Source organism: Siphateles boraxobius, unplaced genomic scaffold (genome assembly GCF_051911475.1).
Source record: "Siphateles boraxobius isolate OS27281-9 unplaced genomic scaffold, OSU_SipBor_1 86, whole genome shotgun sequence".
Lineage (NCBI taxonomy): Eukaryota > Metazoa > Chordata > Actinopteri > Cypriniformes > Leuciscidae > Siphateles > Siphateles boraxobius.
In genome coordinates this window covers 7,240,991-7,254,286 of record NW_027509215.1, presented here as the reverse complement: position 1 = coordinate 7,254,286, position 13,296 = coordinate 7,240,991, and the positions used below count along the sequence as shown (strand labels likewise).

At 42.9% G+C, this 13,296-nt stretch overlaps 1 protein-coding gene across 4 annotated transcripts in view; it reads left to right on the top strand.

Moving 5' to 3' along the window:
- scn12aa (sodium channel, voltage gated, type XII, alpha a) overlaps positions 1 to 13,296 on the top strand; it is an 82,904-nt gene that overhangs the window by 57,503 nt on the left and 12,105 nt on the right. For all 4 annotated transcript variants that reach the window (XR_013200729.1, XR_013200728.1, XM_077222099.1 and 1 more), the window contains exon 17: positions 7,432 to 7,854. Coding sequence is in view for 2 of the 4 variants with exons in the window: in XM_077222099.1 (XP_077078214.1) it covers positions 7,432 to 7,854 (423 nt within the window). In the remaining 2 variants the exon portion in view is untranslated. The remainder of the gene's footprint in view (positions 1 to 7,431; positions 7,855 to 13,296) is intronic.

Here is a 13,296-nt window from a genome sequence, read left to right as displayed (position 1 = left end):
ATTTATACTGTAAAACTGACGCCCTCGTTACTTTTCGCAGCTCGTTACTGCACGGTCTGCATCCCGGTGTAATGACTCTGATCTTAAACCAGATGGAACTGCTATATATATATATATATATATATATATATATATATATATATATATATATATATATATATATATATATATATATATATATATATGTATATATAAATATACTAAATTAATAACTTTTTTAAAACAAAAATGAAACATCACTGAACTTACTTAAGCTGGACTGTGACACTATTTTCTTCTGGAAACAAACTTGTTTGCGTTATTTTCCTCTTATCTCTGTAAAGCTGCTTTTAAACAATCTGTTTTGTAAAAAGCGCTATATAAATGACCTAAATTCTGCATGTTTGAATAGTTATTGAATAAAGATTAAGATAAAGGGGTAATTCGCCCATAAATTTAAATTTGTTCATCATTGACTAACCTTCTTGTCTTCTCCAAAACAGAAAAAGGAGGCGTTAGCCAGAATGTCCAAGCTAATAATAAAGTGAATGCATATTTTATACTGACAAGCTCCAAGGACAATGTTTAGGATATTTTATGGTATTTTTTGGAGCTTGGCAAAGTACAAAATAAATTACCACCCACCTTTGTTGTATGCAAAAAAAAAAACTAAAGCATGCCAAATGTTTAGGTAAATTATTCCTTTAAAGACAAACTTGAGAGAATGGATTTATGCACTGGCTAATTCAGACGCATAGATGGGCAGTAACAGGAGACAGAAGCGCTGGTGTTTAAACACAGGATTTCCTCTGCCGTGATTGGATTATTATTGAAATGACTCTATGATGGGGTCATGATGTCCACTGAACTCCTGACTCTCAAACGTTTAGACATCACAATCGTTTATTGACTAGACAAAAAAAATAAAATAAAAATAAAAAAAAAAACACCATGAGAAGAAACATCACATACACAGAAGTTTTGCATCTTAAAACACTAAATTGCCATAAATTTGAGATGCTCCAGAAAAAACGCTACAGAAGCAGCTGTATGACATTGGTAATTCATTCATTATTATTTTTAAAGCCGGGTAGAAGGGTAGACAGCATGGACATCTAAAATTGTGAGGCACTTTGTCACATCTCAAGTGGTGTGGATGATCTCTCAGTGAAGGTCTTAAATTAAAATCACTAAGATGACATGTGATCCAAAATTATCAAAATTTTATCCACATTTTTATCAAAATCAAAAATTATTATTTCTACAGAAAATGTGCATCTTTTTTGATGTTTGTTTCAATTTAATCACAGACCACTTCATCGAACATCATTTTACAAAGTACAGTCTTAAATCTGAACTGAGTCTGAACTTCAGCATAATACGAAAATTGCAATAATATTATCTCACCTACTGACCTTAGTCGCAGCAGTGCCATCTTTGATTTTTAATGGGAATGAAAGCGAGGCTGTGAGGAATAGACATAGGCCTACATTTCTTCAGCGGGTTGTACTGTTTTTTAATGTGTATTTGGATTGTTCTGCTGACAAAACACTGCAAAAATATCTTTGCAAGGAATTTCAGTAGACAAAAAAGTCCACACAACATGAGCTGTGGAAAATTTTAAGTGATCGAGGAGCTTTATACAGCATTGACAACACAGTAAGTCTATCTCTCACAACCTCACTTTCATAACCGTCATGGCGCTGCTCTGAATAAGGTCAATTGTGACATATATCTTAAGGGTAGGACTTGATTTTGTTCATCAACATCAGGTTGCCCCACCCTTAGGCCAGTAAACAAGGACGTGTAAGTGGGAGTTATTTTGATTAAAGATTACAAGGGCATGTTCATTTTTGTTTTTTAAATGTGCACGAATAACTAATTTATAATAAAAACAGCCCATTTAAAAAGAATAATACATTTTTATTTCATGGTGACTTTAAATGAAGAGTTCACCCAGAAATTCCAAAACTAGAGTTTGGTCAGAATGGTTGACTAGTTGTCCATCAACTGATGTGAAGTCGATTAGTTCCCTATCAGGGAACGAGACGCTGCGTGACAACGCTTTGGGAACGCCCCTGCGTGAGTGCGTCATGAAGCACGTATGAAATCAGTCCAATGGCGAGACGGAACGTCATAGGCGGGTGACGTCATCGACCAGGAAACTATATAAGCACCCCAAAACACAAGCGCGTCAGCTTCTGAGTCTTCAGCAAGCGCTCTGTGTGTGAAATTATATCAGTCTGTGTCTCAAGTGTTTTTGTCTGTCCCTAGAAGTTGCTAGGCAGGAGTTTTTCACATTTAAAAAAACTATATAAAGAGACGATATACACACATATATATATATATATATATATATATAATGGCGAGCGAACAGCAGTTCAGAAAGTGTGTTCATCCCTGTCCCCGCTATATCACGGGTGGGGACACTCACGATCTGTGTGTTATTTTTTATGGGAGTGCAGCATACCCAGTCAGCTCTCGAGGGAGCTGATTGTGTGCATTGCGAGCGTTTGTCCATGAATACGCTCCGCTCCCGCCGAGCCCTCTTCGAGAAGAGTGGTTCGGTGCGCTCTCCCCGCGGCACAGCGGAGGCTTCAATCGTGGGGCTCGCAGATGGATCTATCAGCGGGGATGGAGACGGGCTCTGCCCTATCTCTGCCCTTACCTGGTAGATCCAGCGCCTCAGATCCGGGTTTGGGAGCACGCTGAGGAGTTCTGAGGAACTGGACGTTGAAAGTGTGGATACTGCAGAGACTGGGGACTCGTTACTTGCTAGTCTCCTGCTAGTGAGGAGCTTATAGAGGTGTTAACTCGTGCATTTTAAAAATTAAGCATTGAGTGGCCAGCTGATAGACAGGAGTCTAAATCTAAGAGCAAGCTGGATGAGAGATTTTTGCCATCTCGCGCTGCACCTCTACATCGGTGTCTGCCATTCGTTCCTGATCTCCACACCGAGGTTTCGAGATCATGGAAAAGACACCGGCGTTGCCCACCAGACCACTAAGAAACACTTCGGCTCTGGAGGGCAAAGCTTACTCGGCGGCTGGACAGGCAGCATCCTGTTTACACACCATGTCTATTCTTCAAGCTTATCAAGCTGATTTGTTGAAAGATATTAGTGAGGGGCAGGAATTGAGTGCTGATGTATTGAGAGAGTTACGTCAGGCATCCGATCTCTCTCTCCGTGCCACAAAGGAGACGGCCAGATCAGTAGGCCGTTCTATGGCAGCCCTGGTGGCAACGGAGAGGCACTTATGGCTAAATCTTTCCAACATGAAGGAGAAAGAGAAATCCTTCCTTCTGGATGCCCCGCTGTCGACCGCTGGCCTCTTCGGTGACTCGGTAAATACGGTCATCATGAGGTTTCAGGAAGAGAAAAAGCAGGCAGCGGCGCTCCAGAAGTTCCTCCCCCTCAGGGTGCATGTCCCCGGGGCTGCTGGGCGGAAAGAGCAGTCCCGGCCATCGAGTAGCTCCCTGACAGGGCGCAACAGAAAAGGAGCGTTGCGTCTTGTGCTCCTCCCCAGCAAGTCTGGGCCGAGGCGAGGCGCTCTCAGTCGAGGCCTTCCAGGGGCAAAGCCGATTTGAGGACGGTTATTGTCGCCAGGAAGGCTTCGTCGAAGAAGCCCTGACGCCACAAACGTCAGGGTACTGAGGGTGGTCCCCACCAAGAGAGAAAGGTGTTCGCCGCAGTACACGGTGCTTGTTCTCTCTCGGTGCCCTCAGGGGCCCGTTCTGCCAACCCCGCCTGCGTGCCGGGGTGTAGACGGTCCCAGCGCGTGCTTTCCCGAGGGACGCTCGCTCGCTCCGAGGAGCGGTGTGGAGCGGTTAGACCAGTTGTTCCCTGCCGGTGCGCTGTTACAGGGCACTGTGTCTGCCACTCAAAATATTCCAGAGGCCAGTCTCGAGAGACTGGTACCCTTAGAAGAATTTTTGGCGGATTGGAACAGCCATCCAAATATATCTCAGTGGGTCCTGCAGACTATCGAGCACGGGTATGCGATTCAGTTCAGATCACGCCCGCCACGCTTCAGAGGAGTTCTTCCCACAGTGGTGAACCCCGAGCAGGCTCTGGTTATGGAACAGGAGGTGAAAACTCTGCTGCTGAAGGGGGCTTAAAAACGAGTTCTTCCTCCCAGCAGAGAGTTGGGTTATTACAGCCGATATTTCATCGTTCCGGATGGGGGGTTGCGTCCAATTTTAGATCTGCGCCTATTAAATCGCTCAGTAGGGAAGCTCAAGTTCAAGATGCTGACTCAAAAGCAGATCATGTCACAAATCAGGTCCGAGGACTGGAAGTTCCTGAGGTTCGCTTTCGGGGGCGAAGCGTACCAATATCGGGTTCTTCCTTTCGGCCTAGCACTGTCTCCCCGAACTTTCACGAAATGTATAGATGCAGCCCTGGCTCCGCTGCGACTCCAGGGCATCCGCATTTTAAACTATATCGACGATTGGTTGATTCTGGCTCAATCGGAGCATCAGGCGATTTGGCATCGAGATGTCGTTCTCGCCCATATAAAGAAGTTAGGGTTGAGGCTCAACGCCAAGAAGAGTGTGCTTTCTCCAGTACAGAGGACCACTTTTCTGGGCGTGGTTTGGGATTCGACGAAGATGCAGGCACGTCTGTCTCCTGCTCGTATAGCTTAGATTCTCTTAACCGTCAAACAGGCAAAGCTAGGCCAGTCACTCACTGTAAAGGAGTATCAGAGAATTCTGGGTCTGATGGCTGCTGCGTCCAACGTTATACCTTGCGTCCTGCTGTACATGAGACCACTGCAGTGGTGGCTCAGGTCCAAGGGGTTCTCCCCGAGGGGAAACCCGCTCCGCAAGATCAAGGTCTCGCGACGGTGTCTCCGTGCCCTGGCTATGTGGAAAGAACCTTGGTTCCTGTCCCTAGGTCCTGTGTTGGGCGCTCCGTGTCATTTTGTAACACTAACGACGGATGCCTCTCTCACAGGCTCGGGGGCGATCATGATGGGTCGCTCAGCTCAGGGTCTGTGGCAGGACCATCATCTTCAATGGCATATAAATTGTCTAGAAATGCTGGCGGTGTTTCAGGCTCTGAAACACTTCCTCCCAGACCTGAGAGGTCATCATGTTCTTGTCTGGTCAGACAACACATCGGTGGTCTCTTATATAAACCATCAAGGGGGTCTGCATTTACGCCCGTTATACAAGCTGGCTCGCCAGATCCTTCTATGGTCCCAGGGGAAGCTTCTTTCATTGAGGGTGATTTATATCCCGGGGTATTTAAATCAGGGGGCAGACATCCTGTCGAGGCAGGGGCCGAGGCCCGGGGAATGGAGACTCCACCCCGAGGTGGTGGAGCTCCTATGGAAACATTTCGGTCGTGCCGAGGTAGACCTTTTTGCATCCAGGGAAACATCACACTGCCAACTGTGGTTTTCCCTAAGTCCTCCAGTCCCTCTGGGGTTGCATGCTATGGTACAGGAGTGGCCGAGGTCACGCCTGTACGCATTTCCCCCGATTGCTCTGCTCCCAGGAGTTTTGGAGAGGGTTCGCCGGGACGGGGTCAGTCTACTGTTGGTAGCCCCGTACTGGCCGGCCCGAGTTTGGCTTGCGGACCTAATATCTCTCCTCGACGGCTCTCCTCTGGAGATTCCGATCAGGAGGGACCTTCTCTCTCAGGCGAGCGGGTCGATACTTCACCCCCGCCCAGATCTATGGAGGTTGTGGGCTTGGCCTCTGAGGGGGCCCAGCTCATAGAATCTGGTCTCTCGACTGAGGTCGTGGAGACCATCCTCCACTCCAGAGCTCCGGCCACTAGGAAATTATATGCCTTGAGGTGGAAAATGTTCACCTCTTGGTGTGGAGAACACCAGCTGGACCCAGTTAACTGCCCAGTGGGTGCAGTGCTGGAATTCCTTCAGGAGCGTTTCTCCACAGGGTTATCCCACTCCACACTGAAGGTGTATGTGGCGGACTTATCTGCTTACCACGTCCCCTTGAGTGGAGCTTCTCTCGGGAGACACCCACTTGTAACCCGTTTCCTTCGTGGCACTCTGAGGCTGAGGCCAGCAGTTCGCACGAGGGTGCCGACCTGGGACCTGGCGGTTGTTCTAGAAGGTCTCTCTCTAGCACCGTTCGAGCCCATTGAAGAAGTTTCTGAGAAATTCCTCACTCTAAAGACTGTATTTCTTCTTGCTATATCTTAATTAAAAAGAATAGGAGATATTCAAGCTCTGTTGGTCTCTCCCTCCAAATTCCTGCTTGGAATTTTCACCCGGCATGGTCAAGGCTTTCCTCCTTCCTAGGCCGGGGTATGTTCCCAAGGTTCCAACTGATGTGGTCAGGCCTATTGTACTGCAGGCTTTCTGTCCTCCTCCATTTTTGACGTCGGACCAAGAGAAACTAAATCTGCTCTGCTTTCGTCCGAATGTGCGCTCTGACTTCACACGACGGACACTTGCTCATATGGCGGCGTTGGTATTAGCGTTCCCAAAGCGTTGTCACGCAGCTCGAGTTCCCTGATAGGGAACGTCTCTGGTTACGTATGTAACCCTAGTTCCCTGAAGGGAATGAGACGCTGCCATACTCCCGGCATGCCCGTGAGCACTTGCTTCAGTTTTATCAGAAGCTGACGCGCTTGTGTTTTGGGGTGCTTATATAGTTTCCTGGTCGATGATGTCACCCGCCTATGATGTTCTGTCTCGCCATTGGACTGATTTCATACGTGCTTCATGACGCACTCACGCAGGGGCGTTCCCAAAGCGTTGTCACGCAGCGTCTCGTTCCCTTCAGGGAACTAGGGTTACATACGTAACCAGAGACGTTGTGGTTGTGTGAGAAGGATTTTAACAGTAACGAGTTTAAGCCCTCACGAGTGTGACATTGAAGCACGTTATTCCGCCACAGAGATGCGCATGAAGCCATTTTCGGAGGACTTAAAGAGTTTTGTATAATAAAATGTTATAGATGTTTTTCATTGGGGTGTGGGGTCAAGCATTCTCAAACCCTCTGTAACAAAACCCAGTTTGATCTGTCTGGGATTGGGAAGTCAGCTTGGGATTATTTTTGCTGTCTGATTAAAGGTCAGAGTGCAACTAATCAGGTTTCCATGACAGCCCATAAAGTGGCTCTTATAATAGACCAGACTGCAGGGAAAAAGCCTGTTATGAACATGGGACATTTTTGTAAGTGGTTGACATTCCCGCAATAGAACAAGAGCTTGGCACAGTAGGACTGCCATGGAAACAGTTGATGTAACTGAAGGTATTTAGACCAACAACTGTGCTCACAATATCCTAGTCTGATATCAAGATTTACCATTTCAGTCAATGTACCGCTGTGCACAGCTGCAACATCAGAAAATATAATTATCTCACTCTAAAATAGTGTTGGGTCCACAATCTCAATTGGCTAAAGTCCATCCCAAAACAATCCCAGAAATCAAATTTGCTTACAGATCTGCATTCTTTGTTTCTCTTTTAGGTGTTGAATCTGTTTCTGGCCCTGTTGTTGAGCTCTTTCAGCTCTGATAACCTGTCTGCACCCGATGAAGACGGAGAAATGAACAACCTCCAGATAGCCATCGCTCGAATCCACTGTGGTTTCTCTTGGCTACTGAACGCCATCAAAGACCTCTGCAACGGGAACCTGGCAGGGCACAAACAGAAGACCAAGGAGGTGCCGGCGCCCCTTAAGGAGAACCATGCTGAGTGCAATGGTGGTTTGGGAAGTTTAGGGCGGTATGGAGAGAAGTGCGTTATTCCAGAAGGACAGGACAGTTACATGACCAATCCCAACCTCACCATCTGTGTGCCCATCGCACCAGGAGAATCAGACGTGGAATTTCCTGAGGAGGAGGATGATGATGAAGACACAGTGTCATCAGAGGATGAAGAGCAGAAACCGGTGAGAGGTTATGAGAGGTGATTTATTAGTATTAGTGTTGGGAATTTGGTTCATTAGGTTCTTGAGGTTGTGTAGTCCGATTCAGGAGCAAATGAATCATAAGAGTTGGTTATTTTTAATGGATTTGTCAAATAACTCTTGGTTGGTTAATTCATTTTCTGATCCGCTCAGTGTTATTTTTGTATTATTGAGATCCGTAATTTTGTGTATTTTGGTATTTTTATTTTTAATATAGTTTTTATTTTATTTTCTATTCGGTTTGAGTTATTTTAGCTAAAATGAGAAATGGAGGCTTTATTTTTCAGTTGATATTTTAATTTTTGTTGTAGTTATCTTAAATAACCCTGGATCTAACTTAAAGACTGTATATGTTTTCTTTAGAATTAATGAGTATTAATTAATCATTTAAATCATTTTAAAAATGTTTGACTTTGTTGCTTGGGACCAACTCCTTCTGCATCCATAATTGTTAATGGAATTGTTTATTACGAAACCGGAATCATTTCCATTTTAGTTCTGTGAAATAGAACTGAAATTCCAAACCAGAATAATGTAATTTATTTTGATTATGATCCCTAATTAGTAGCTTATACATACAACTTTTATGAAATTACACCAAAAATGTTATCACAAATTTGGACTTAACAATGGACAAGGAAGTTATTTCGCATATTGACATACAGTAATGCTATCTAACTTGCTTTTACACTGTTTAAATTCAAATGTCTGGATTTCTAAGAAAACCAAATGCATAAATGGCATCCGGAAAAGTTAGATATATAACCCTAAATCCTTCATATACTGCCTATAATAGTTCATTTGTTTATCCCTATTGTGAGTGGCTGGGAGCTCAAACGAGCGAGTGGTGTCAGAGGTCAGAGAGATGATATGATATAACACGTGTGAGGAAGCGAGCCAGTGGCTGTATAGGTGGGTGGGGGGTCATCCAGATTCATAAGCTGATAAGCTGCAAAGCAGACAAGGTGAACCCACGAGACATGCCATACAGTATTTGTTATTTAAGAGAAACGGGCTGTGGAGAGGAGCACAGGAATGTGGATATAAAATGGTGGAATGGTGGACCAAAAAGTACCACCAAAAGTAGTCTATACAATAGCATTATTTCTTAGACGACAGCTTTGTTAGGAACTAAAATTTAGTCGTTATTTACTGTAGGTATTTGCTGTACCTCTCAAACCTCAAGAGAGACCACAAGATGCCATTTGGAACAAGGCCTTTAAAGATCTGTTGTTTTAAGTGCCCCTGTTATGCTTTTTCAGATATTAACTTTCATTTAGTGTGTAATATAGCTGTTTGTGAATGTAAAAGATCTGCAAAGTTTCAAAGATCAAAGTGCAGGATAAATGGAGTTATTGTCTCCCAAAAGAATGAACAGATTTTTAACAGCTGAAATGAGTCGTCAGTAATTCCAGTCTTACTTCCTAGGTTTGTAATAAATTTGCATAATGTCTATTATGCATTATTTGCCTATGGTCTTCATTGGCTGCCTGTGAACTACGTCTACTTTGACCCGCCCTCAAACACTGTAGACTTGAAGAGTTTGGTTTGTGTTGTCATCATGTTTAAAAAGACACTGTTTTCTGTGCTAAGCGGCCGACCAAACAAAACAGACTGTGCCATCTGACCAATCAGAGCAGAGTAGGCTCTCAGAAAGGAGGGCTTTAGAGAGACTGAATCCTTGATTAAACGGTTACAGACACTATGATAAAAAAAGCTGATGCAATGTATATTAAGAGAAAGTGTTTTTGACCTTGAATGCATTTAAAACCTATTGTAAGAGACTCCAAAACAAAAGTAAGAACCTTTAAAATAGTATAATAGGGGCACTGTAAGTATCATAAGAATTTTAACAATGGCAATAAGTAGGTTGATGATGCATAAGCGGAATTATAGAACTTGTCGTAATGCTTATTCATCTAATAATGTTTATGGATGAGTGAATACATTGATGTTTTTAACATGACTGTGGTATGAAGCAGGTCGCGATTGCTAACGAGAGACAGACATCAGTGTCACACGCGAGTCCCGCGGATATAAATGAATAAGGACATTTCATTCTACCGAACTACTCGCAAGTGCTGAATTACTAAACACAGGTCAGTTTATTAGACAAATTAAACTTGTGAGGTAACGCAGTACTGTTTCATTTGGTCTAACGTTACAAGAGTGGCGTCCCTGTCAAGTCGAAGTTAGTCGTGGACGTGGAGCTCTCGGCATCTCGAAAACGCCACGCTGATATTGATCCTCATTTTAGTTCTCCTTTTGTCCCTAAGTCTGCTTGCCATGGTCCATAATGTTTGAACGAAACAACAACAGCGTAAGCGTGCCGCTAGACGTAACGCAGTTGTCCACGTCTGTTGCCATGGTTACTATGGTAGTACGAGCGTAAACCAAGGATAATGCGGATATTACGTCATTGACAGGTGACAATGACCAGGGACGAATCTTTAGGAACTTTTGGGATATTGTAAGTAAAAAATTGCAGGAAATATATCACACTGTGCAAGTGATTTTTAGATATTTTATTACAAAAATATTACATATTGTACCTTTAAACCTTTGACAAAATCACACTGGAAAAGTAAAATCTGCTGCTGCTGACCCAGAGAAAGCAGTTATCATGAAACAGCTTCACAGACTCTTTTCAGCCACATAGTATCATTATTTCTGTGTTACAAATATTCATATTATCGCAGAAGTGAGTTTATAGTTTGGATATAAAAATTAGCTTCAGAAGCAATCAAAATAGAGTAAATCATCTTTAAGTAACATGGCACTTCAAATAACGATTGCATCGATTACATGGTAAGTAACGGTTAAAAAAATGTATTTGTCATTAATCATTCATTCAAAAGATTTGTTAAAAAAAAAAACTCAGCTAATTCATCCAGTAATGAAACAATTGAATTATTTATGAATGAGTCATTGAATCATTCACTGCATTAAAAGCATCTCAGGATGAACTTCCTGGCATTGTTTGGTTGCAAACTTCTTCCAAAACCTTTTTGACGTCTTAAGGCACAAAATTAAGAGTAATCCAGCCTCTCTCTCTCACACACACACACACACACACACACACACACGTACACACACACTTGCTCGCCTCATAATGTGGGATTACATAAGCACCATTGGATTGTGCTGGCACCTTTGGACCAGTAATCTCTGTAAATCATTTTAAATATGTTGCCATTACATGGAGGGAAAATCTCATCAAAATTGTATTAAGGCGGCCCCTGCCTACATAGAGAAAGAAACAAGGAGAATGACTGTGTATTCAGACAGCTTTAGAACAGCTCTCTCTTGCCATCTCAGATTTTACTGGAGGTTACTGACCTTGACTTGTGCGCTCGTGGATTAGATGCTAGTATCACGCCATATGTATCTTGGATGCATGTGTTCTATTAGCTGTCTGTGTTTTCCATGCCAAACCCATTTTTCAATCAGTGTTGATTTCCTGGCTTATATGTGCCAAAATACACTGAATTGACAGATATACTACCGGTATATATGAGGCCAAGCAAATAAATGGTAGCATAATTATGCATCGCATTAAGCATAAGATGAAGAATGAACAGACAGAGGGAATATAATGTAGAAATGCAAAACTGAGATGGTTCATAAGTTACCTTGTCCGTTCAAGCACACAGACATACAGAAATATATCTTATCAGTAGGTCCAGCATGGTTTTAAAATCATCTGAGCCAAACTTGGAAAGAACTGAACGTAATTTGTTGGGTGAAGTAGCCAGAGCCGGACAGTACGGAGTACATTTACTTGAGTACAGTACTTAAGTATAATTTTGAGAGATCTGTACTTTACTCGAGTATCATTTTTGGGGAGTACTCATGACTTTACTCAAGTACATTTGAGAGGCAAAATATTGTACTCTTTACTCCACTACATTTCTATCCATAACCGTGAGTACCCGTTACTACTTCTAAAAAAGGAAAAAAGAAAATTCTCGAAAAACCCTCGATTTGTTGTTTCACCCTCAAACGGGATTGGATTGTGCAGGCGCCACTGATTGGGACAGCCTAACAGCAATCACCTTCAGCTTTCCGCAAAAGTCAACTGCATGGTCAGATTTAGATAAGAGACGAAACCATGGACGAAACAATGGATGAAGACGCAGCAGGTCCATCCCGGGAATGTGCCAACCCGTGGCCCCACCTCGCCAGAATATTTAAATATTCAGAATTTTCTGAAATTTTCTGAAATTTTCTTAAATGTTAAATAAAGCAACATGGTAAAAAGATGAAAATGAATCCTTTGTACATTCTCCAAGGTATTAACATTCACATTTTTCATAACTCCATGTAGGACGTTACTACATAAATGTAAGCACTGTGGTTAGGGTGGCCATTTCCATAACACCAAAAAGGAGGACACAGACATCCCAACCTGCAAGAAGTCATTTCACGGCTAGGGCACGCAAGGTCTCTCGCTCTCTCCCTCTCTGCCGTGCGAGCGCTACACAATTTGGAGCACTTACAGTAGGCTATGTTCTGTCTCGCATGCGCAGCTCTAGATTCCAGGAGATTTTAACTAATTTACGGGCATTGGACCCGCTATCAATATGCAGGATTTTTATAGGTTAATTTTTTTAAACAATTCAGCGCAATTCCAAAAAGGAGGACCAATGAGTGTCCGGCTTGAGGCTGTGCTGGACAGGGGGCTTAAAATCCGGACTGTCTGGCCAAAATTCGGACGTATGGCCACCCTAACTGTGGCAGTAGTAATGCAATATTTAGAAAATGTACTCTTGATTCTCAAGTACTTTTAAAACAAGTTCTTCAGTACTTTTACTTAAGTAGACATCTGACTGTAGTACTTTTACCTCTACTTGAGTAACATTTAGCAAGGGGTATCTGTACTTTTACTCAAGTAATGAAGCTGTGTACTCTGTCTGCCTCTGGAAGTAGCACAAGGTGGATCGGTTTCCAAACTTCTCAGTAACACTCAGAACATAATGCTAACGTTTTAAAGGTGTCCTAGTATGCCCTTTTACAAAGTCTTGATTTAGCTTTTGGGGTGTACTTGAAAATGCTTCCATGCTTGATTGTTAAAAAAACACATTATTTTTCACATATTTTACATTATTAAAACTTTGTCCCCCACCGCTCCTTCTGAAATGTGTTGCGATTGACAGTGCTTAGCGTGTGTTCAGGAAATGTCCCCACCTGGGATAATTAATCCATAACTGCGAGCTCTATTCTTGTTTAAATATAAAGGATTGCAGCAATTTAAAACCAATTCGAGCCCGATTCAGACCCTGACAATGTTAACAAACAAGATCATCCAGAAAGAATTTCATGCACTGACTTTGGAATGCACGGATTTCACAGGACGTTTCAGAGTGGTATGTTTTTTTTATACATTATAGATATGATGTTATCCAACATTTAATTATGATATTT